We start from the raw sequence: 21,160 nt of genomic DNA, 5'->3' as shown, positions 1-21,160 counted from the left end.
ACTCAGAGGGTGGTGAGGCACTGGAACAGGTTGACCAGAGAAGTTGTGGATGCCCCATCCCCTGAGACAGTCAAGGCTAGGCTGGATGGGGTCCCAAGGCAGCCTGACCTAGTGGGCAACAACCACCCCACGGTGGAAGACCTAGATGATTTTTAAGGTCCCTTCCAATCCAAACTATTCCATGAAGTGCTCTCCTTCAGATTTACATCAGATGAAGTGAGCAGAGCCTTCCTTGATACGCATGCCTGTAAGGATAGGTGGCAGCAGATACAACTGCTTTAAACCAGTTTTGGATCACCCAAGAAGGCAGAACTCACTATCTGGCAAATAAAGAAGGAACTGCTTACTCCTTTCCAAGGATCAGGCTCACCAAATACTCCAAAGGAGGCAATCTTCAAGTAGAGATGCTTCCTTTAAAACTTGTGTTTTAAAGGAAGATGGAGCCCTTACTGAAAACATGACTACTATTTCTTTATGGTATCTTATGTGGATGACCAATTTCTAGAACAAAAGCATCTTCCAAGTGCAGTTTCACATTTCTCCAGGCACAAGAAAGGTCTACATTACTGCACTGCCACAGTTTTAACTAAGTAACCTGTTATGTTTCTGAAAGTGTATGAACCAAATGTCTTAATATTTTAGTGTATCTGAAACAGTATGTCAGAGAAAGCAATGATGGTGTTCTACCATTTTTCTCCTTCCATATAAACAAATGCAAGTTTAAATACATGTTTGATCAAATCTCATAATTCCTGAAAATTCTCACCTGGATAGGCTTCAGAGCTTGAGCATCAGGAAGAAATTTTAATAACGTTGATGCAGCCAGCAGCAGAAAGGACCGATTAATTGAGTCTCCTCCGTCAAGACCAGAAAGAGATAACTTGTATAAACCATTGCATGATTCATGACGAACAGCAGTCTTTGTCAAAATAAATAAATGAACTGATTACATACACTTAGAAGACTGTTTCTCTTTAGATTTTTGTAGTTTTATAATTAAGTTTCTCTCATAATACCTATCATGTTTTCAAGACAGCATGTCCTGCTAAAAACAACTACACAAAAGACATCCTTGCAATACAACAGCCAATCTGTCTGTGCCCTCTGTCTCCTGACAAAGTTTGTTTTTCTTTTAATAGTGAAGATTATAGCCAGCTCCTAAACTAGGCAATGTCACACCTGGGTGAAGTATGAACATTTGTTTGATTGTGTGATCCATACTTACTCATAACAAATTATATGGTTCATTTGTTTAATTTCACTGGAGAATATTTTATTTCTTTTATTTTTCTTATGAAAAATAAAAAAAAAATCCGCAGACTAATGCAGCTTTGGAAGCTCGCACTCACTTCTTACATGGTTTTTTAAATGGTGAGAGCATAGAAGATTTTTGTCAGTGGTTTGAGTAATAAAGTAAAAGATAATAAATCACCTCATCGTGTCTATATCGAAACTTGAAGCAATCATGAGTAAATACAAAATTTTTCAATTATGCACGTCATTATGCAATTTTCAAGTTAGCCCTACCACAGAGAACATTACTTAAGGTCAGACAAAGATTCGTTGATGACAAACATCTTTCTATCAACTCTCATTCACTTTATTTTGTGATAAAGAGTATAGCTGAAAAAAAAACCCTAGCAGCAGAAGTATATGTAATCCATGTTAAGAGGGCATCACCCTGAAATTTTTGATGAATTGCAACAGGAGAATTAACTTCAAACAGAAGCCAAGAACTAAGATAGGAGTTTAAAAATTGATTTGAATGTGCCATCTTACACTGTACTTCAATAACAAATTATTACCTCTTCAACAGGACTGTAAGTAACTGAGTCAGTTTCTGCTCTCTCAACTTTCAGTGGAAAACAATATGTTTTGAATTTAATGGAAGCTTGACCCATATCACACACTAATGAGTAATAATATAATCTCTTCTTTAACGTACCTCTGGAATAAGAAGTGTAAGTTTCTTTAGCCAGTCTTGCAAATAATCGCTGTCTGCCAGACTTGATTTTACTGAAGAACAGCAGTGAGCCCAACTCACCAAGAGCCACATTGAATAATGTGTCACTAGGAGAAAATCAGATGAAAGTAAATAATACTGTAACAAAATAAACTTTTTATGTTGAAGAGTTGCATAGAACCAGCACATATGACATTCACCTCAATCATATTAACATATAAGGCCTAAATCCTTATTGGCATATAAGATCTCAGAAAAGAATTTTACGAATATGTCTACTGAAGACTGATCATACTTATTGCGGCCAAATACCAGTCTGGGGCACAACTCCCTTCTGCATCTCTATGTTTAAGTAGTGATGAGCTGGTACTTCACTGAGGGGCTACATCAGGTCTTAACACAAATACTGCCCTGAACTAAAAGTTTTCAGTACAACACATAGCACCAACAAAGAATTCAGGTTCATGTCATAAATATCTATCTGTAGGACAGAACAAGAGGAAAACATCAAAGGCAAAGTATAAGCCTAGGAGGATCTATCTGTATTTATGCACAGTGACTTGGTGTTTTGTATGATTACTCTAATACAGACTTGATCTAGCACAGGCCATTTAGACCTTTTCTGGGAATTCTCCACAAGACTTCTGTAAACCAGAGAATTTTGCTCTTTGGAAGAGAAGAATACTGATGATTTTCTCATCAAAAGCCAGTTTTCTTGAGATGAAGAAATGTCTAACACAAAAAATGTCAACTGTATAAACAATTTCTAGGAAAACTTGCAAGGATAGACATGCAAGTTTTCTTGGACCTCTGTTTTCTCACTCAGATTGTTCCAAGGAATACAGTTATACGGCACACTAATGAAGGAACAAACCAAACAGTCTGTTGATCTGGATTGTATTTTCATTATTAGTAGTTCACAGTATAATCTAACTTGCAACACTGACCTTCATGTCTCGATCTGTGATCAGACTGAGCTTTCAACACCCTGGACAGGAAGAAGAAAGCCATTTGAACTTCATCACAGATTATAACATACTTAGAAATGTAAGCATGTAGGAGAAAAACCGTTGTTACTTGTAAGTACCCATGAAGAAACTAATAGTTTAACTCTACAAAGATTCATTTCTTGCAGTACTCACTACCAGCAGTAATAATAAAGCTATCAGGATCTACAAATACACCCCCTTAAAGCTTTACTGACTACAAGAAAAAAACAAAACAACAAAAGCATATAAAACAGAACCAAGAACAGACCCACACAGAAGAAAGCCAGAGTTTATCACGGGGAACCACATTTTGAAAGAATCTTTTGAACTTCAGACAAATTTAAGTGCTTATCTTATTTTTAAAAACTGCAGCAAAAGGTTATGAAACAGAAAACATACTATGTACTTAAAAATACTCTTTTAGCTCAGCTAAACTTAGGCATGGTGGTAGACTTGGCTGAAAATGCTCTAAATATCCTTATTAATCCTTTGAAAATACGGTAAAACACATCACATCTTATTTGGAGTCACATAAGTAATTTTATACTGAATTTTGTTTAAAAACTGATATCATCAGCATCAGTCCAACTCTGTCACAATACAGTCTTACAGAGACTTGCTTTGCTCAGGACAAAAGGCAAGAATCACTAGTAGCAATATGTATTCTGAAGGTTAAATTTTGCATTCCATGCATATACACTCAGTAAAATAACAGGAATTTTAACAGTAATAAGCTAATCTCATCAGAATGGGAGAAATAAATCAAAGCCAGCAAACAACAAAGCACCTTAAAAGTGAATTCATTTTAATATCTCTTTTATAATCCCCTGGAATTGAGAATGCCAAATGCTACAGTGAGAACAAAGGCACATATATGGCTTTACAATTTACGATAGTGTTCTGTACATATTTGGTAGCTCCATGTCACACACCCTGGGGAACAACTGGTTAAAGAAACAATTCTGTGGCTGCTTAGCTGCATGACCAATGGGTGCTCTTTCCCCCCCCCCCCCCCCCCCATTATTTTTGGAAGCTTGTTTAGTTCAGAGATTGTCCTATTGTCGATGACCACTGAGAGTTCTCTCCACTGCTCTTGAGAGTAACTATATAAAGAAGTAACTAAGAAAAGCAAATTAATAACTACAGACTTAAATTTCTGATACACATTTTAAGTGGAACTACAACTGGAAAAGCTAATTGTTCCATTTAACACAATCAAGGAAAATGTGCACACTTTACTAGCTTTATAACAAAAATAAAGAGATATTGTACCTGGGTGCCAAGTTGTCATACGTATAAGCAACTGACATAAGTCGCTGAATCAGACTGGTTCCCTGGACAAGTACAAGAAACACCTTTAAAAATTGAAGTCAAAAGAAAAAAAAAACAGTTAATATAACAACAAGCTTTCTGATCTGTTTTTAAATACCTGCAGAGAAGGAGGAACAGCAAGAGAAATTTTAACATTTCCACAGTTAAAGGTTATATTCTCTTCTTTATTAAAGCAGATCTAAAATCTTGTATTTCACTGAGTAGGTCCAGATGCTAAACTCACATTCTTTAACTCAAGGGTGCAAATGTAACTAAGTGGAAAAATTGCTTATTCAACCCTTCTGGTACAAAAAACCAAAACAGTACAGTTCTTTAAATCAGAGTAACTTCCTTTCAAAATCTCAGGCAATAGGAAACAGTGTCAGGAGTAAATTTGGATATGTAAATTCCTCTTGTAACAATACACTGATGTCCATTTAAATTCTTAATCTCTAGAGTGCTTCTGACAGGCTGCAGAGAATTTTCATATCAAAGTCTGAAAAGAAGACTGCTAATGTATTTAGAGAGCACAACTTCTGCAATCAAAAATATCCACAAATGACAATTACAAATTTAAACCTAGTTTTAGATACTGTTAACAGCATTAATACACATGTCTAATTCTAAAAAAAGTTAATGCATTCAATAATTTCCATGTACAATAGCAGCTCTGGCAATTTAGATAACTATTTTATCAAAATTATTTCAGCTTTATAGAATAATTAGGGTCTTTTCACACTTAATAGTGACAAACGGGAAGTTATGCTACAGTTCTAAGTTCAGTCTACTCATCTTGCAACCACAGTTGGTCCTGGGACCAATCGCAATCAGTTAACAGCAGCTATATCTCCAGCCATCTGACAACAAAATACTGTTGATTAAGTATGAGGCTTGGTCTAAATTTGGAAATTAGCATGCAAAAATCTAGGAGGAAGATTTACAGGTTTAGGTAAGTTTATCATACACTTGCTCAGATATCCTTAGTAAAAGTTACTCTACACTTAGCTTGCACTAAAGGAAGCTGAAATGCGTTTGCTGAGGATAAGGATGGCATGTTTAGAAGGTTACAGTGAAAACAGGAACAATTAGTTTTGAAAATAAAATCTAAGAGACAGGGATATACTACTGGAATTCTGAAATTCCCATTTTACATACTCACCAATCATCAAAAAGCTTTTTGACTCCAGCTTTTAAAATTGGCAGGTTTAAAACAAATAACATTAAATGACTACATTTTAAAGGAGAATAGTATGTAAGATATAGCTCAGCTTTAATAACTTCTACACAACATTATTTTATTACAAAAAAAATCAAGGCTCCACACAACAAAGAAGTCATTTGAAGTTCACAAAACAGCCACAATATTTCTCCCTCACCTCTGTTAAGCGAGGTATGTGAAGGCCCTTCACATGGTCACTTGCAGTCTTCCTTGATTTGCCAGGCCACGTTCTTTTTCTGTGACTCTCTGCTACACCAGACCAGGCAAAGACATCATGGTAAGCTAAATCCAGATCTGAAGGATCAACTGCAAACTGGCATATCAGTTTCAGCAAGCAAGCAAGGCAGTCCAGTTGCCACTGTGAATACAATGAATTTTTCTTTTTTCAGTATTTTGCCAGTAGTTATACTCCCACTATAGAATTAGAAATTAAAAAACTTAAGCAAGCTATAAAGGATAATGAGATAGAACTTTAACTGGCAAAACCTCGCAAAAATAGACAATAAGGAAGAAGGGTATTAAAAAAATAAACAACTTCTTACAGAGATAACTTTTTCATGATCTAGTCCAATTAACTAGTGCATTGAAGATATTGTATTATTCTATCCATGAAATAACATGGAGGAAATAATACATTGTATTCAATTACAGCACAAGGCATGACATACAGAAGTGCTTTCCAGCAGAATACATTTCATCACAAATGGATGGTTCATAGTATTTCAAAATGCCATTTTGCATGGTAACAACACTTGACAGAGATGAAAACCACCAATCTATTTAGTAACTCAAGGTCAGTTTACGTGGCTTTCTGCTGTGTGGCTGAGGCCAAACAGCACTGTCAGCTCCACCAGAAAAAAGGACATTGTGAAAGTAAAATTAACTAAGAGCCAACAGACAAAGACAGACCAACATAAGCCATCGTATAATCTTTTGCTTTTAAAGAAGAGACAATGACAATCTGTTTCTAATACTGAAACAATTCTGGAACAATACATCGAAGTCTTTTTATAATCTGGTAACTGCCGTAAATTTTATGTATGTGTCTATTGCAGTATTGTCTAAGTTCATTTCCTATTTTATAGGAAATCTTATAAAAAATTTAACTTAGTATGGGAAAGAAAATACAACAAAGACCAATATTAATGGAAACCTTACAAATGACAGATATTATATTCTGGAGAAAAAGCGTGAATAATCACCTACCACAGTCCATGATTCCCGTTCTTTAGGCTCTAAGATTCCAGAATTAAAAATTTCTAGTAACTGTTGGAGCCCTCCAGCAGCAACAAACTGTAAGAATATTATGGTACCAATGTGTGAAAAATCAAATACAGAAATACCACCAACTTCAGCTTTATAAATAGAAGAAAAAAATCTGATCAAATACTCAGAGAAACAAAAGAAATCCTTACATTCAATTATGACAAATTTATAGGCCTGATAACACAAAAAAACCCTTTAAAATGTTACATGCAAGTTTCAAGTAACTCTAAAATAATGTTTCAGGTGGGTTTTCATTTTACACCTTTCCCAAAAACAACATCATTTATCACAGAATACTGTAGAAAAAAAAAATCAAACCTTGCAGCTCCATGTGTTTTTACTATTTTCTATTTGATCTTCGCTTGAATCATCTGAGTCTGGGTAAAGATCACTGTAACTTCCCTAAAGATAAACAAGCAACAAGTCACTACAAAAAGAGTTAAATATATATAAAACATTTTATAATGTTTTGAATAATAATGTTTAATATACACTTTGGTTCAGCAAGAAAAATGTACTTTGTGCAAGAAAATATATTACCGTAGATTCGCGTCTTATTCTTCTGTTGGGCTTTCCCAGAGCTTCAATAATTTCCAAGGCATACAAAAGTTTATGGGCACTTTTTATTCTCAAAAGATCCTTCCAGCTAAAGCCGTCATTACCCTTCAAAAATAAAGACAAGAGGTTACACTTAATGTTGATGTAGAACACAATTACACTTAATGTTGATATAGAAATGCAATGAAAGGTTTTTCAAGTGAAAGACAAGTCTCTGTTTTTTTAATTTAATCTACTATTTGAAACTATACAATTTAAAGCATATTTCTATGCATGATTAATAATTTGAATTTGATAAACCTGCAGGATTATTAAGAGTGTGCACAATTTTGAACTACAAGAACCAAACATTATTTGCGTGAATTACAATTTCTGCCAAATTTTCCACGTGAGTGACTATAAAGAACTGTAATACCTAGGAACAACAACATACGACTTCAAAATCTTTAATACAGGAAAACTCTTCATCTAGAGGGCCAGAAAGACACTTTGTAAGTAGCCATGTTTTAAACTTGTAGAACAGGCTACAGAAAAAGGATTGCTATCACAACAGTCACAGTGTTAAAATCAGCAGTAGATTTGAAATGTTTTAAACACACTAGGAGGCAGATGAAAAACTACAATTCCAGTTCAAACAAAAAGATTGTGACAGTTCATAATCAATATTCTTTTTTTTTTTTTTAAAGATAAAGATTTTTTTTTTTAAATAAAAATCATAAACATCTTTGTTTAAAGATGTCTAAAACCACATTTAATTTAATTTCAGAATAACAGTTTGGTTTGTACAATAGGTTTACTTGTGCTTGAATGTACCTTGCATACGTACTTTGGGGAAAATTCAGCTAAAACACAAAACACTAAAACATCCCCGTACAATAGAGATAAACACATAAAACAAGCACTTCCTGCTTACCTGTTCATCTGAAATATTCTGGAATGCCTGCAACATATTAGGGCACGTTGGCAGAAGCATTAATAGCTCCCAGACACGTCTGGATAAATTTTCTGCATGGAGATGGAGTTCTTCACATTTTGCACTCTGAAAAAAAAATGGAACAACCAGTCTTATGGTGACATTATTTGTGAAAATAACCTTAACTAAAATTTCAAAGTCCAAAAAGTGCTTTTTTCTTAATTAAGGAGTTATCTCTTTTCTATCTAATGTAAATTCATTAATAGTTCAGTTGTTGAAATCTCACTAGAACTAGTAAAAAATTAAGCTGCATCATCTTGATGGTATGCCACATACTGTAAAATATTTGAGTATAAATAAAATTTAAAAATAGAATACCAGTTTAGATATACTAATGGTTATCTCATTCCACACAAGCCAGTGATGGCATGTAAAACATAAAATTGCAGGTTTTGTAATAGAAGTTTACTAAACTTCCTTCAAGTCAATTTCAATTTTTAGACACAAAAACTACTTAAATAATCAATACTAGTTCTTATTGTTCTTATTATTTTTAATTGTGCTTAATTTTCCTTATTATTTTTACAGCATCTCTAGTATATATGACACTTTAAACAACATTAGGAAAAATATGAAGAATCATAATTATGAGCTTAACATGTGAAATTGTATGAACATCAAAACATAATAACTATATATGACAGCTGCATACAGGAGACAAAAAATATGCTTGATAGGAGAAATGGATCCACTAAAATAAGACTTAAATGCAATTACCTCAGTATCTTCCATAGATACTTCTCCAGAAGGAGGCTTAAAGGAGGCTAGCATCTCCAACAGATCAAAAAGGGTAGTAAGATGAGGTTCTTGCAAGAGTAAAAGCATTGGAATGTTGTCCTTTTGAGGAGGAGGTAGGCAAGATGCTGGAAGCTGAACACCATCACCTTTACGTTCTCTCCTTGGTGCTCCCAAGGATACAAATACCATCTATAAACAGAGAGAAACAGCAACTTCAAAATGCATATACAGCATCAGAATTAGGAACTTAATGTTAAGATACATTACTATCCTTAGCATCAAAGATTTACGGATCAGCAACTACCATAAGTAAAGCTTGTTTTTCCTTCAATTTAAGGCACTTACGGTACAGTTGTGTACACTGCTTCCTGTTGTTAGAACATATGGTTTTCATCCCTTAAGTCTGTACTCAGGATGGTGAGATTGGTACCAATCTGACTTGACAAGTAAGCTAATAAAAACTAATCCAGAAGGAAATAAGTTGTCTCAAAAGACCAGACAAATGTTAGCTAGAGTATAGCAGCAAAAACAGAACAGTTGCTGGAAAAATTGAAATTAGTTCAAAAGGCATAATCACACTCAAAAAAGCCTTCTCAGAAGAAATGCTCCTGCTGACCAGTTACCATCCATATACCGTTACCAGTTACCTCCATATATTGATCATGCACATTCAAACTAAAACACAGAATAATAGACTAGCTTAAGGTGGAAAGGACATACAAGGATCATCAGGTTCAGATTCTGGCAATACACAGGACCACCCAAACCCTATGTCTGAAAGCTGAATCATGAGAACAGCTTTCCCATAATAACAGAAGAGCCTTTTCCCATAACTTGAGTGAATACAAACTGAAGGACAAGATGCCCACGTACAAATAAGCTCAAGAACAGATTGCAGAGAGTCTGCAGAAACTCCTTGCAAACAACGCTAAGAAAGAAGAGATGCCATTTTGTTGAAGACAGGACAGTGAAACAGATGCCTCACCTCAACACACCAGTACAAGCTGGTTCAGGCTACCCGCCAGTTAAAAGGTTGGAAGCTCAAACAGAGGTAAACTACTAGTCTTAATTCAGTGACCACCAGAGATGTGGATCTAATGGATGGCCCACCTGACGGATAAGGAACTGGTTGAAAGGCCACAGACAGAGGGTGGTGATTAATGGTTCTGTGTCCAGGTAGAGGCCATTAATGAGCGGTGTCCCCCAGGTGTCTGTTTTGGGACCGGTGCTCTTTAACATCTTTATCAATGACATTGATGGTGGAATTGAGTGCACCCTCAGCAGGTTTGCTGATGACACCAAGCTGAGTGGTGCGGCTGACACAGTGGAAGGAAGGGATTGACTAAATATTATTATTCCTTCATGTTCTGCTAGCACAAGAATTCATCTGGTTTTACCATAGTTCAGTTCTGTAAAGTGATCTGTGTTAATGTGGAAAAATAAAATACCTGCATATCCTTAAATCCCAATTCATGAAGAGTTTTTTCATCATAATCAGTTGTCAGTTCATGCCCAGATGAAATCATTCTCACAGGTCCCATGAGGCCACCTAGGATATTAAAAAAGAGACAAACAAGAACAAACAAACAAAAAACAGTAAATTTTTGGAGTCAGTTTCATTCTCTATTGCCAGTGCCCAGACTCATTTTTAATAATACATCCTTCTGCAGCAATTAACATCAGGCAAAAAGTCATTGCAATTTCCTTACGAGAACAGATTCTTACATTGAAGTACATTTTTCTTTCTATATTTGGAAATAGCATTTTCTGTAAGAGCTCAACCCAATCTTGGAGTAAAGTCACTCCAAATGAAAAACATGACTTCCATAATTTGCAGTAAGTTTTACTATTTCCGTGAAAAGAATTCTGGGAAATAATTGTGATCATCAACAAAATCTTTTTGTATTGCCTGTCAGTGATGAAGTCAGCAAAAGCAAATAAGCAATAATTAATCTTACTGAAGTTGTAATTAAAGATATTCTGTACTTAAGGAAGGAAAAAACTGAGCATCCTCCAAAGAACTGTAAGCACTGAAAAAATGTGAACAATTAAAAGATTAAGGTTTTAATTTGGGTGCAAGCAATCTATGACTCTATCAACAAGAAATCAAGAAAACTTAGAATCATATATATAAATTCATTTTGCATTTTAAAATGAATCTATCATCTCTGATTACTTATATAGTTCTAACCATCTATTCCACTACACAAATATATTTGTCATGGACTAAAATCTGTTTTTCCAATGTTAGGCTCTGGTCCCCCAGAGAAGTGAAGAGCAGCCCTACACTTCTGTCACTATACTTCATAAAATAGGATTTCAATGAGACTCCTCCAGAAAAAGGCTGTTTTTCTCATCCTCTTTTAGATATCTTGGGAAATACTCAGAATTGCACAACCTGAAAATGTTTCAAAACAGCATGTTATTTGCCTACAGAAACAGCACTCAAAGATACGCGTTAAATAAAATAAAAAAATAAATAAAGCCCTTGTATTTGTATTACTTTTTTCTTCTTTCACTACCATAATATGTACAGTGTAGTGCATACACAGTCAGCATTCTTCTGTTAATGACTGCAAGCACATCACTTGCAATTTCCTATCACAGTAAGTGCTAACGTGCACATAAATTCATTTAATGCTTCTCAAAAAAGGCGGATATACAGCACATACAGCACTGCAGTCAAATGATAAACTCTGACAGGAATGTCAGACAAACAGACAAACACACGATCCTCAAATTCTGTCCCCAAAAAATACTTCTGAGATATTCTTGATACATTCAGTAGCCTTTCCAAAGCCATTTGTCAGTTAACAATAAAACCATCAAGGTCTGATATATAGTTGGGAATAAAATCTTCTCTCTCATTGTTCTCTTTCTTCCTAGCAGGCTACTGTGAAAATTCATCAACTGCAGTCATGCAAAATAATTTCAAACACATAAAGACAGGTAAAAACATAATCCATTAAAATAAGAAAGAGATCTCCTGTCTTCTGTGCTTCAGCAAACTAGCAACACATTTCAGAAGAAAGAATACAAGAAATGATCCGAGTGAGAAACAAAAGCAATCTCACACTTCTCACAGCAATGCAAATTCCAAGAGTGCAAGACAGAAAAAAAAAATATTTTGGGGTCTCAAAATAATTATGCAGTAAATGAAAAAACACCTAAGAAAACAACTGGAAATTAATTATGGACAGTAAGATTTAGCTCTGTAAGAATAAGGTGAGAGAAAATCACGTCCTCTAGACATCACAAACAAAAACATTTCAACCTCACTGAATCTTGACAAACTCTGTTTTGTTTTTTTCCTTGGTTAATGAAATGTCAGCCATTTCACATTCACTGCAGGAATTGTTGTGGGCTGTTTTATTTTAGTCACAGATTTAGTAGACACAGTTAAGGTCACCAGCCGTGATGCAGAATGATGGCAGCTTTAAGATCCAAAAAGTCAATAAATTGAACTGCGATTTACAGAGATCTTTGTGACCAAATATATATTTTTTTTATTGTCTATACAAAGTCATCCCCAGATCAAAGCGTGGCTGAGCAGAAATTCAGTTTCAGTCCTATCTCCTCAAAAGTAGTTGAGAAGCAGAAAACATGCAAGTAGACTGTTGCAAACTCACAGTGGGATGCAGAGAACAGTGCAAAGATACTTATTCAGGAATTTGGATAATAAAAGATTTAGCTAATTCCAGGTTTCTATCCATTTATCAGTCAAAGCAGATAATGAATCACACAGTTACTCAGAGACATTACTACAGATTTTAAAACTAGCAAACGACACTGGCCTTACAGTTCTCCAACTTCTGATAGTTATGGTATGCTAATTAGTAGCAAATTCTGAACTCCCAGATAGAACAAAAATAAAAAAATATTCTGCTACCTGGTAATACTTGGTGGAAAACAATACAGTGTCTTTGCCAGAGCTGCTTCTAAGAAGTGACTGAAAAGACAGACTTCACAAATCAGTTAAAGTATCTAATGTTCAAAGTTTTGTACACTGACACTGCATCTCATTAAAATACATACTTACCAATATATATTATTTTTTTAAAAGACATAAAACTATAGAGTCAGACTGTTTATACATTTACCATTGGTCATCAGTGTTAGGGAAGGATAACTGTGGACACAACTTGTTCAGATAATATGCCCTGTACTGTAACTTGCTCACAGTGAGAACAGGACAAAATAAGGAAACATTTAGGAGAAAATACAAGGTCAACTCTGAAAGTAAAGCCTCCTATTTTATGATGTCGTTGCAAGAAATCAGAGGTGGATGTTGATGGTATGGCAGTAGAGGCTGAACCTTCTCTACAGTATTTCATTATGTTTTATTGTCATGTGACAGATGGCAGCAGAGGGGTTGTCTGACAAAACGGCATCTGACATGAAAGTGTGTATAAAGCAAAGGTGTGTCACTGAATCCCTCCAAACATAAGAAATGGCACCCACTGACATTCTTTATCACTTGGTGAAGGTTTAACGGAGACCAAACAGTGCATGTGAGCCCCATGAGGCACAGTGTGTACATTTCAGCAGTGGTGACATGGTGAATGTTTTTACAAGTACGGCATGCAAATTCTTGTTCACCAATGGCAAAAATTCATAGTTAATGGTGACAGTTATACAGAAAAATAGCGTTTTCTAGCTGAGAAGTTGCTCTATCAAGTAGTATCATTTTGCTCTTTCTACCTGTCTAGTTTCCATGGAATTAAATAGAAAACATTACTTTCAGAGCAACCTACATAATTCAAAGAACAAGAGTATTCCAAACAGCAACAGCAGCTAAGAATACAATAATATATAGCAACGAGAGGATTCAGAAAATGTCCTTCTTCTAGTGCATGAAGAAAAAATAATTAATTCACTCAGAAGTACATGAAGAAAGGTAACAACAAGCAGAAATTTCTTCATCAGGCTTGCAAGCAGGCAGTGAGCATCTCAGAGAGAAGGTAACACCCCAAATTTGCTACAGGATGATCACAAATTAAAAATCAGGTACAGAAGAAAGAAAAAAAACATATAGGCAGGGTATAATCAGATTATGTGTCTGAATTAATTCAAATTATGAATCAAATGCAGTCATAAAGGTATATATATCACAAAATAAAAAACAAAGTTTTATATAAAAAAAATCTGTAGATGACATAATGACAATTACTACAACGAAAATGACAAAACTCAGGGGAACTCTACTAGAGTTGGATTTTGCCAGTTCAGGATTTACTTTGCAATTTCAAGTAACTGATGGCACTTACATGTGCTAATAATGAAAAGTGAGAGCAATGCTAACCGTACCTACAGATTAGAGTGTATTAAAAAAAAAAGAAAAAAAGAAAAAGAGAGAGAGAAGAAAAAAAGGTAACCTTCTATGCTATAGGGTATCAGTACTAAAGCTTACCAGGAAAATCCCCTTTTCGGCTGCTTTGGCCAAACTCCTGAAGCTGTGCTTGTTGATTTATCTGCTCTTTCTGCAAATTTTCGTACCAGTGGGTGACTTCAGCTCTTAGATCTGCCACTTGATCACTAGGATACATCTCTATGGTCATCTGAAATTAAATACATTTTTTTTTTTTTTTCTTTTTGAAGTGAACAATGGAGTTACGAAAATTTAACAAAGTAGGATGTAGTTGGGAAAGGGCTTTTTAACTACCTTGTCAGGAAGTCCAGCTGGCTGACATACAATTCTTAATGGCAGTGACTGTTTGTCACTCAGGGCTTTCAAATGACTGCTGATACCAGTACCTTCAATCTGCCACTGTCTCAGATGATATGCAAACCTTAAGAAGCAAATAAAAACATTGACAAAGTGTTTTTTATCAAAACCTGTTTAACACAGACATTCAGCAAACAAGCAACACTTGGCCCTTTATTCTGTTTGTTTAAAATAAGAGACAAAGATCAATATCTTCTCAGTATCTTTCAATTTTTGGTGAGGGGTAGATAAACAGAAACTATATCCACACTACTTTACGAAGGTGAGGGTTAACTTTTTAAACTGTTTAAATCTTCTACCTTTAAACATTATCCACTACTGTCTTAACATTACACAAAGAAAAAGAAACCACTACTTACATTAATACATTCATCACTCATAACTCATTCATCATTACTGTAAGATAAATAGAAACAAATTCTGCATCCAAATGTACCATGGCGCTACTTACCTTCTCCTAAAAGCTTCCAGATGTGTCTTTAGCATTAAGAGTCCTCTTTCAATAACCGTCAGACTTGAATGAGAGTCTTGTTCAAGATTACTAGAAGCTATCATCAGACTTTCCATACACTTACTAATAAACTCTTGTTCTTTTTCAAGACCGGTCTTACCTGTAATATCAATGTCCACGTAAATTACTTAAGCACAAATTTAAGACTATGCGTTTTAATATTAAAAAAGGAGGATAACAATATACTTTATAACATATTAAATAGAAAACAAACTGAAATTAAAATTCATACCATTGATATAATAGGAGTTGATATACTGGATAGCTGCTCGACTGACATCACCAGAGTGTGCTCTTAGAGCAATACCCCAGAACTGGTCCATGCCACACAACTGTTAGGACAAAATGAAAACAAGGAAACAAAACATTGCCTCATTATTTTACTGGGAGTTTAGCCTTTCTGATATGAGAGGTTTTATTTGCTTCTTGGTGCAGATACTAAAAGTATCTCCTCTGCTCGTCCTCTCATCGCTCTGAATACCAACCATTGTAAAATCCTAACACTGACAGGAATATTTTTGTACTTTGAAGGATAATTTGATTAAAATTCCAAACTTTGTTTTAAGTAGTAGGCAGAAGTAAATTTAAATGAAGACTTAAAACCACGATCAATATTGCCATTCACTGTAAGAACATGTATTTTAACCATCCATTGCAACAAATCAACGCACAGAAAAAGATCACAAGTAAACTGAGACACATTTTAGCAAATATTAGAAGACAGAATGAAATATGCTTAATTCCATGTGAAAGTTTTCACGTAGTTTGGATGATACTATAAGTTACTTTTTCAAACCTATTCTTTAAACACACAGATAACAGTTCAAGAATGCAAAGAGTAGGATTAACTGCACAAAGATGCACAGGCAACAGGTATCACTTTCTTTATAGCTTCCTATATCTTTAGATATAAGATACCTGAACTCATGAGGACAGGTAAGGATCGCAGGCCTCTCAATTCAACACCCACATTTTACACACAATTCGCATTTTATACACAATTAATATTTGAATATGAAACTTTTGAGAAAGATGGTTCCAGGACTCTCCTCAATGCAGAAATCTGTACTGCCTTGATGACAACAGACTGTAACAAGGTGCTTCAAATCAGTAAACAAGTTTCAAACCAGTATGTTCTCAAGATAAGTACAGCTGTATACAAGGAAAGTAGCTTTCCTATCCTCAGAAAGAATTAAAACTCATGCACAGGATCAAGGCTTACCTCTGAGTTAGAGCCACCATCATATGTACTAGTAGCCAATCGAGCCAAATTGCACAAATGCTGGAAGAGATTTAGTCCAGTCATACTAATAGTTTCAGGTTTTAGTTGCGGCATCTAAATAAAATAAATACTCTTTAGTATGGAAAATAATGAAATGTATTAACATAAAAGATGACAATGAATTTTATATATAGCAAGCATAATTGACTACAATCAGCTTTAAAAATCCCCTTTCCTCTATCGCTGATTTCGACTGTAGCAGTGCTGAAGGAACAAAAATTACTATTGCAACATCAGCTGCTTAACGTACCAACAGCAGATCAACTAGATAGCACAGAAGGAACTTCAGAGAAAAAAAATCATACATTTATAAAAAGTAGCCTTACACTGTTTAATACTAAAAAAGAACTAGAATACATTACTTACTGTACAATCTGTTTCAACAGGCTATAGTACAATCTGTTAAAATGAATGGGATCCCTTGCGATTACCTCTACTACAGCATGTTTGTATTTTCAGTGAATTTGTGGATGAGATTTAAATACCCCTCCCAAAGAGCAGAAAAGCTTGACTGCTTGTTTTTGGTCAGAAGGTTGTATATCACATGGGAAATTATAATTTTTGGTAGCTTTAAAAAAAAAACAAACAACAAACAAATTGAAATGCTACCTAGCTTCAGGTAAAACAAAAGCTACTTGCAAAGAAGCACTGCAATAAATATTAAAGCAAAAACAATTCATGACAATTCCCTCCCACCTTCTGTGCAATTAGGAAAAAAAAAATCTTTTGCATAGCAAGTAGGATCCTCTGATAGTACTGAAATGATATAGTTCACAGAAACCATTAACAAGACTTTAAACAGTGGGAAGAAACATATATGGAAAGAAACATTAGAATGATCAAGGTTGCAATTAACTCTCTGCGTACCTTTTCCAAGAAAAGATGTTTGTAAGTTTCCATACCCATAGCATGCTGATCTTTACTTCGTACTTGATTCAAGAACCAGTGTAGTGCATCATCATAACATTCAGAATCTTCTACTAAGCAGTGCCACAATATGTCCACTTGTTCTAAACTCAACCCTACAATTAGGGAAGCATTATTAACTACTCCAGTATAACATCAAATACCTAAATATAATACAAACCCCAAAAAGTCAGAAAAATCAGAACAATCACACACCAACAAGGAACCATACTTTTCCCCTTTTCAGATTGGGCAATCAGTCAAACTTTTTAGTCATTAATTCTGCCAGTTTCTACCAAATCACAGTATGAGCTGACCTAGGATTTTGTACCAATTAGCAGGTTGCTTCTCAGGTCATAAATGATTACTGGACAAAAGCTTTGAGTTGGGTACTGAGACAGTGGCTGGAAATAGTACCTCTGTACTTGTTTCATATAAAACCTACTGGTTTCCTGAAAGGACTTATTTCCCTACATGATACATAGACACCTGTGAAACTAAAATGGCTCAAAATACTTTCAATATACAATAACAAATATGTTGCTACAAGTTGCTATTTTATTATATTTTCTCTTGGCTACAGATGCTCTCATTCCCTCCCTCACTCTCTATTCCAATGACCAGAGGGACAAGCCAACCAATGTATGTTGACTTGGACTACCGATTACGAGACTACTTAAATGATCCTCATTTATTTAAATAAATCACCTAAATATAAAATCAACTCAACTTATACAGAGCTGATGCTGAGACAATAACTAAATGCTACTAGTTTACAAGAGCTAAAGAAGAGAATGTCCAAACAAGTTTAAAAGTAAGGGTAAGCCTCCAAAGCTTAATAGAACAAAACATTATGTTCACATTCTAAGTCCATATGATGCATTAAAAAAAAAAAAGGAAATAAAAAATATTACCCATAGAAATAAATAAATAAATAAGTTTTAATCTTACTGAATGAAAAGATTTCAGTGCATGTACTAGATCACTATCACTGTAGATTACCGTTTCTGCAAAAGATCCTACAAGGAGTATAAACTGTTTCTGTCAGTATTAAAATATTAATTAAAACATCCCTTTTTGGTGTTATAACTTACATTCAGTGTTCGTCAGTACAAGACCTCTGAAAACTTTATGGACATGAATGTAAACCTACAAATACAGCATATATATTCTCTTCATTTCAGAAACTACTATAATCAGAAATAATTCAGAAAACTAAAATGTAAGAGAATGAAACATCTTGCTCTCGCAGACTGGCAAGAGAATCTGAATTCTGTCTATCAGCAAAGGAAACCAAATCTTCTTTTGAAGCAGCACCGTAGATTACTTAAAAGCATACCTTTTACAATGTCATTTTTATTTAAAATATCAATGATTATTAAGAAGTATGTAAGCCTTATGGTGAGGTGCTTCTCCGAGATGATAAGCTGAAATACTTACTGAAATGATCTGGTGATCCTAGGGTTGAAAACACACAAGTCAAGAACTGAAGACGAACTTGAACTTCCGCACTGTGGCTATATCTAAGATTTATATTGGTATAAGAAAGATAGGTTATTTAACTTAGTTAGCAACATATTATTGCTTGTCCTAACTTTTTCCCACTCATGCATATTCCTCTTAAAAGTACATTTTTTTCTTATAAACTTATTCTGAACTTCCAGTTCAGTATATAGTCTAGCCTTCCATTAAATATGCTACCAAACAAGAAACAGTAGGGGTCTTAAGACTTATATTTATGTCTTTATTTACATTATTCTTTTTTTGTTTGTTTGTTTGATTTTGCATACAGTCTGATTAAAACATATCATCATATTATTAGCACCTCACTTTAGCTCTTTTCTGCAACTTTAAAAAGCTGGTATTTACACAATGAAGCCATGATTACATCTGGTACATACACTTTATAAAAGTATTTTTATAACCTATATATTTTATAACAGTTTATAAGCTTTACATGTAATAGTTAAAGGAGCAGAACAGTGAACTATCTAGCCTGAATGTAAAGCAGTTCACTTCACTTTCTAACAGCTTTGGAATTTATTTCTCATTAGTGAAATATTCAATACAATGGTACATAAAGGATTCAAAAATTGTCAAAACTGGAATAGTCCAGTCCTCCGGGGTTGGGAAGCTAGGAATTTTTATCACTCATGTATATACACCTAATTTTAATATACACTAGAAGGCGTGGATGAGTGTGTTAAAACAGAAGCCCTACTGTAAAGGTTAATAACATATTAAAACTGAAATATTTGAATAGTTTTATAATACTACACTCGTTTAACTTCCTCTGTAATTCTAAAATCCTCATATAATCTGTAAATAAACAATCAAAATCATGTCTATTAAAAAAATGACAGAAGTTTTTTGTTTTTGGGTTTTTGTATGTTTGTTTTACGAAATGAGAAATATTTTAAATCTAATTATTTTTTATAGATCTTTCCCTGTCTGAGCATTTTAAAGTCACTACAGAACCGCAGCAGTTTAGGCATCATACAGTTTTAGTCAGTTCTAATGTATTCTGCAAATTTTACATGCCAAGTCATACAAATAAAAATACTGCATCATATAAAAGTGATGCAATATAGAACCACAAAATCATAGAATGGTTTGGGTTCAAAGGGACCTTTATGATCATCTAGTTCCAACCCCCCCCCCCCCCCCCAACTATAGGTAAGGACCCCTGTCTCTACACCAGGTTGTTCAAAAGCTCCATCCAGCCTGGCCTTGAATGCTTCCACGGAGGGGGCATTCACAACCTCAACGGGCAACCTGCTCCAGTGTCTCACCACCCTCACAATAAAGAAGAAGAAAAGCAGTAAAAAATGCTTAAAATCATGAAATACCAAACAAAGTCAGTTGTGTACTTACAATGCATATTTATGTCGTCCCTCCCTGACTGCCTGGATGTAGTGCACCAAATTATCAAAGAAAAGTTTCATCATATTAAGTTCCTTTTCTGCCCACCTGTGTAAATTTAGAAGGCAGAAAGTGTTACATCCTGCTTAAAATTACCAGAATAGCTACAGAAAATAGACAGCTTTTCTGAAACATTCATACACACAAGAACTAATTTAATTTTGCACTTTCCATCTACCATAAATTCAGAAGTTTTTTTCACTACAGCACTCCATTTTTCCTTTTCACCTATAAGGTTCCGTAGCAGTTATTGAGGTCAGGCAAAAGCTTGACAAAGAACAATCCCTATTCAACCCACCATTGTTCCTAAACAAGTCCCATATTCAGCAAAAGTTTAAGCCAAAAACCAGAACTGGACAGATATTTCAATGCCATGTTAAAAATACCAAGAAATAATGCTGATAGAAGGAGTAATATTACCCAGTACTTCAAACAGTCAATTCTCAACAGTTGGACTTGCTGTTTACCCTAATAAGGAATGCTATGCGACATATTTTCACACTTCAAAGACTTTCTTATAAACCACTTTAATACTTAGAATCATTTGATATACAATCACAACAGAACCATTCATTCATAAAAAAATCCTCAGTTTGGAAAGGACTTACAAAGATGGATCACCGAGTCCAACTCCTGGCTCCACACAGCACCACTTAAAACCCAAACCCTATGTATGAGAGTCTTCTCCCAATGCTCCGTGAGATCCAGAAGCTCAGGGCAGTGCCCATTACCCTGGGGCCTGTTCCATGCCAATGCCCCCCATGGCAGAGCCTTTCCTTCACCTTCCCTCGGCCTTC

The 21,160-nt window shown here is 34.8% G+C and overlaps 1 protein-coding gene across 13 annotated transcripts in view; it reads right to left on the bottom strand.

Annotated features, from left to right (window-relative positions):
* Positions 1 to 21,160, bottom strand: part of USP34 (ubiquitin specific peptidase 34) — a 129,588-nt gene that overhangs the window by 47,706 nt on the left and 60,722 nt on the right. For 12 of the 13 annotated variants that reach the window (XR_014943785.1, XM_085540996.1, XM_085540991.1 and 9 more), the window contains 19 exons: positions 20,316 to 20,411; positions 18,882 to 18,964; positions 17,403 to 17,557; positions 16,476 to 16,589; positions 15,486 to 15,585; positions 15,194 to 15,353; positions 14,680 to 14,806; positions 14,428 to 14,575; positions 10,466 to 10,566; positions 8,997 to 9,206; positions 8,220 to 8,345; positions 7,289 to 7,411; positions 7,067 to 7,150; positions 6,689 to 6,775; positions 5,640 to 5,840; positions 4,225 to 4,307; positions 2,911 to 2,951; positions 1,946 to 2,070; positions 767 to 919 (listed from right to left, as the gene is read on the bottom strand). Coding sequence is in view for 12 of the 13 variants with exons in the window: in XM_085540996.1 (XP_085397122.1) it covers positions 767 to 919; positions 1,946 to 2,070; positions 2,911 to 2,951; positions 4,225 to 4,307; positions 5,640 to 5,840; positions 6,689 to 6,775; positions 7,067 to 7,150; positions 7,289 to 7,411; positions 8,220 to 8,345; positions 8,997 to 9,206; positions 10,466 to 10,566; positions 14,428 to 14,575; positions 14,680 to 14,806; positions 15,194 to 15,353; positions 15,486 to 15,585; positions 16,476 to 16,589; positions 17,403 to 17,557; positions 18,882 to 18,964; positions 20,316 to 20,411 (2,317 nt within the window). In the remaining variant the exon portion in view is untranslated. The remainder of the gene's footprint in view (positions 1 to 766; positions 920 to 1,945; positions 2,071 to 2,910; positions 2,952 to 4,224; positions 4,308 to 5,639; positions 5,841 to 6,688; positions 6,776 to 7,066; positions 7,151 to 7,288; positions 7,412 to 8,219; positions 8,346 to 8,996; positions 9,207 to 10,465; positions 10,567 to 14,427; positions 14,576 to 14,679; positions 14,807 to 15,193; positions 15,354 to 15,485; positions 15,586 to 16,475; positions 16,590 to 17,402; positions 17,558 to 18,881; positions 18,965 to 20,315; positions 20,412 to 21,160) is intronic. The other variant, XM_085540990.1, reaches the window with a different exon arrangement.

Source organism: Coturnix japonica, chromosome 3 (genome assembly GCF_054131305.1).
Source record: "Coturnix japonica strain WE chromosome 3, WE-NBRP24, whole genome shotgun sequence".
Classification (NCBI taxonomy): domain Eukaryota; kingdom Metazoa; phylum Chordata; class Aves; order Galliformes; family Phasianidae; genus Coturnix; species Coturnix japonica.
The sequence above is the reverse complement of the archived record's forward strand: the minus strand, read 5'-3'. Positions and strand labels throughout refer to the sequence as shown.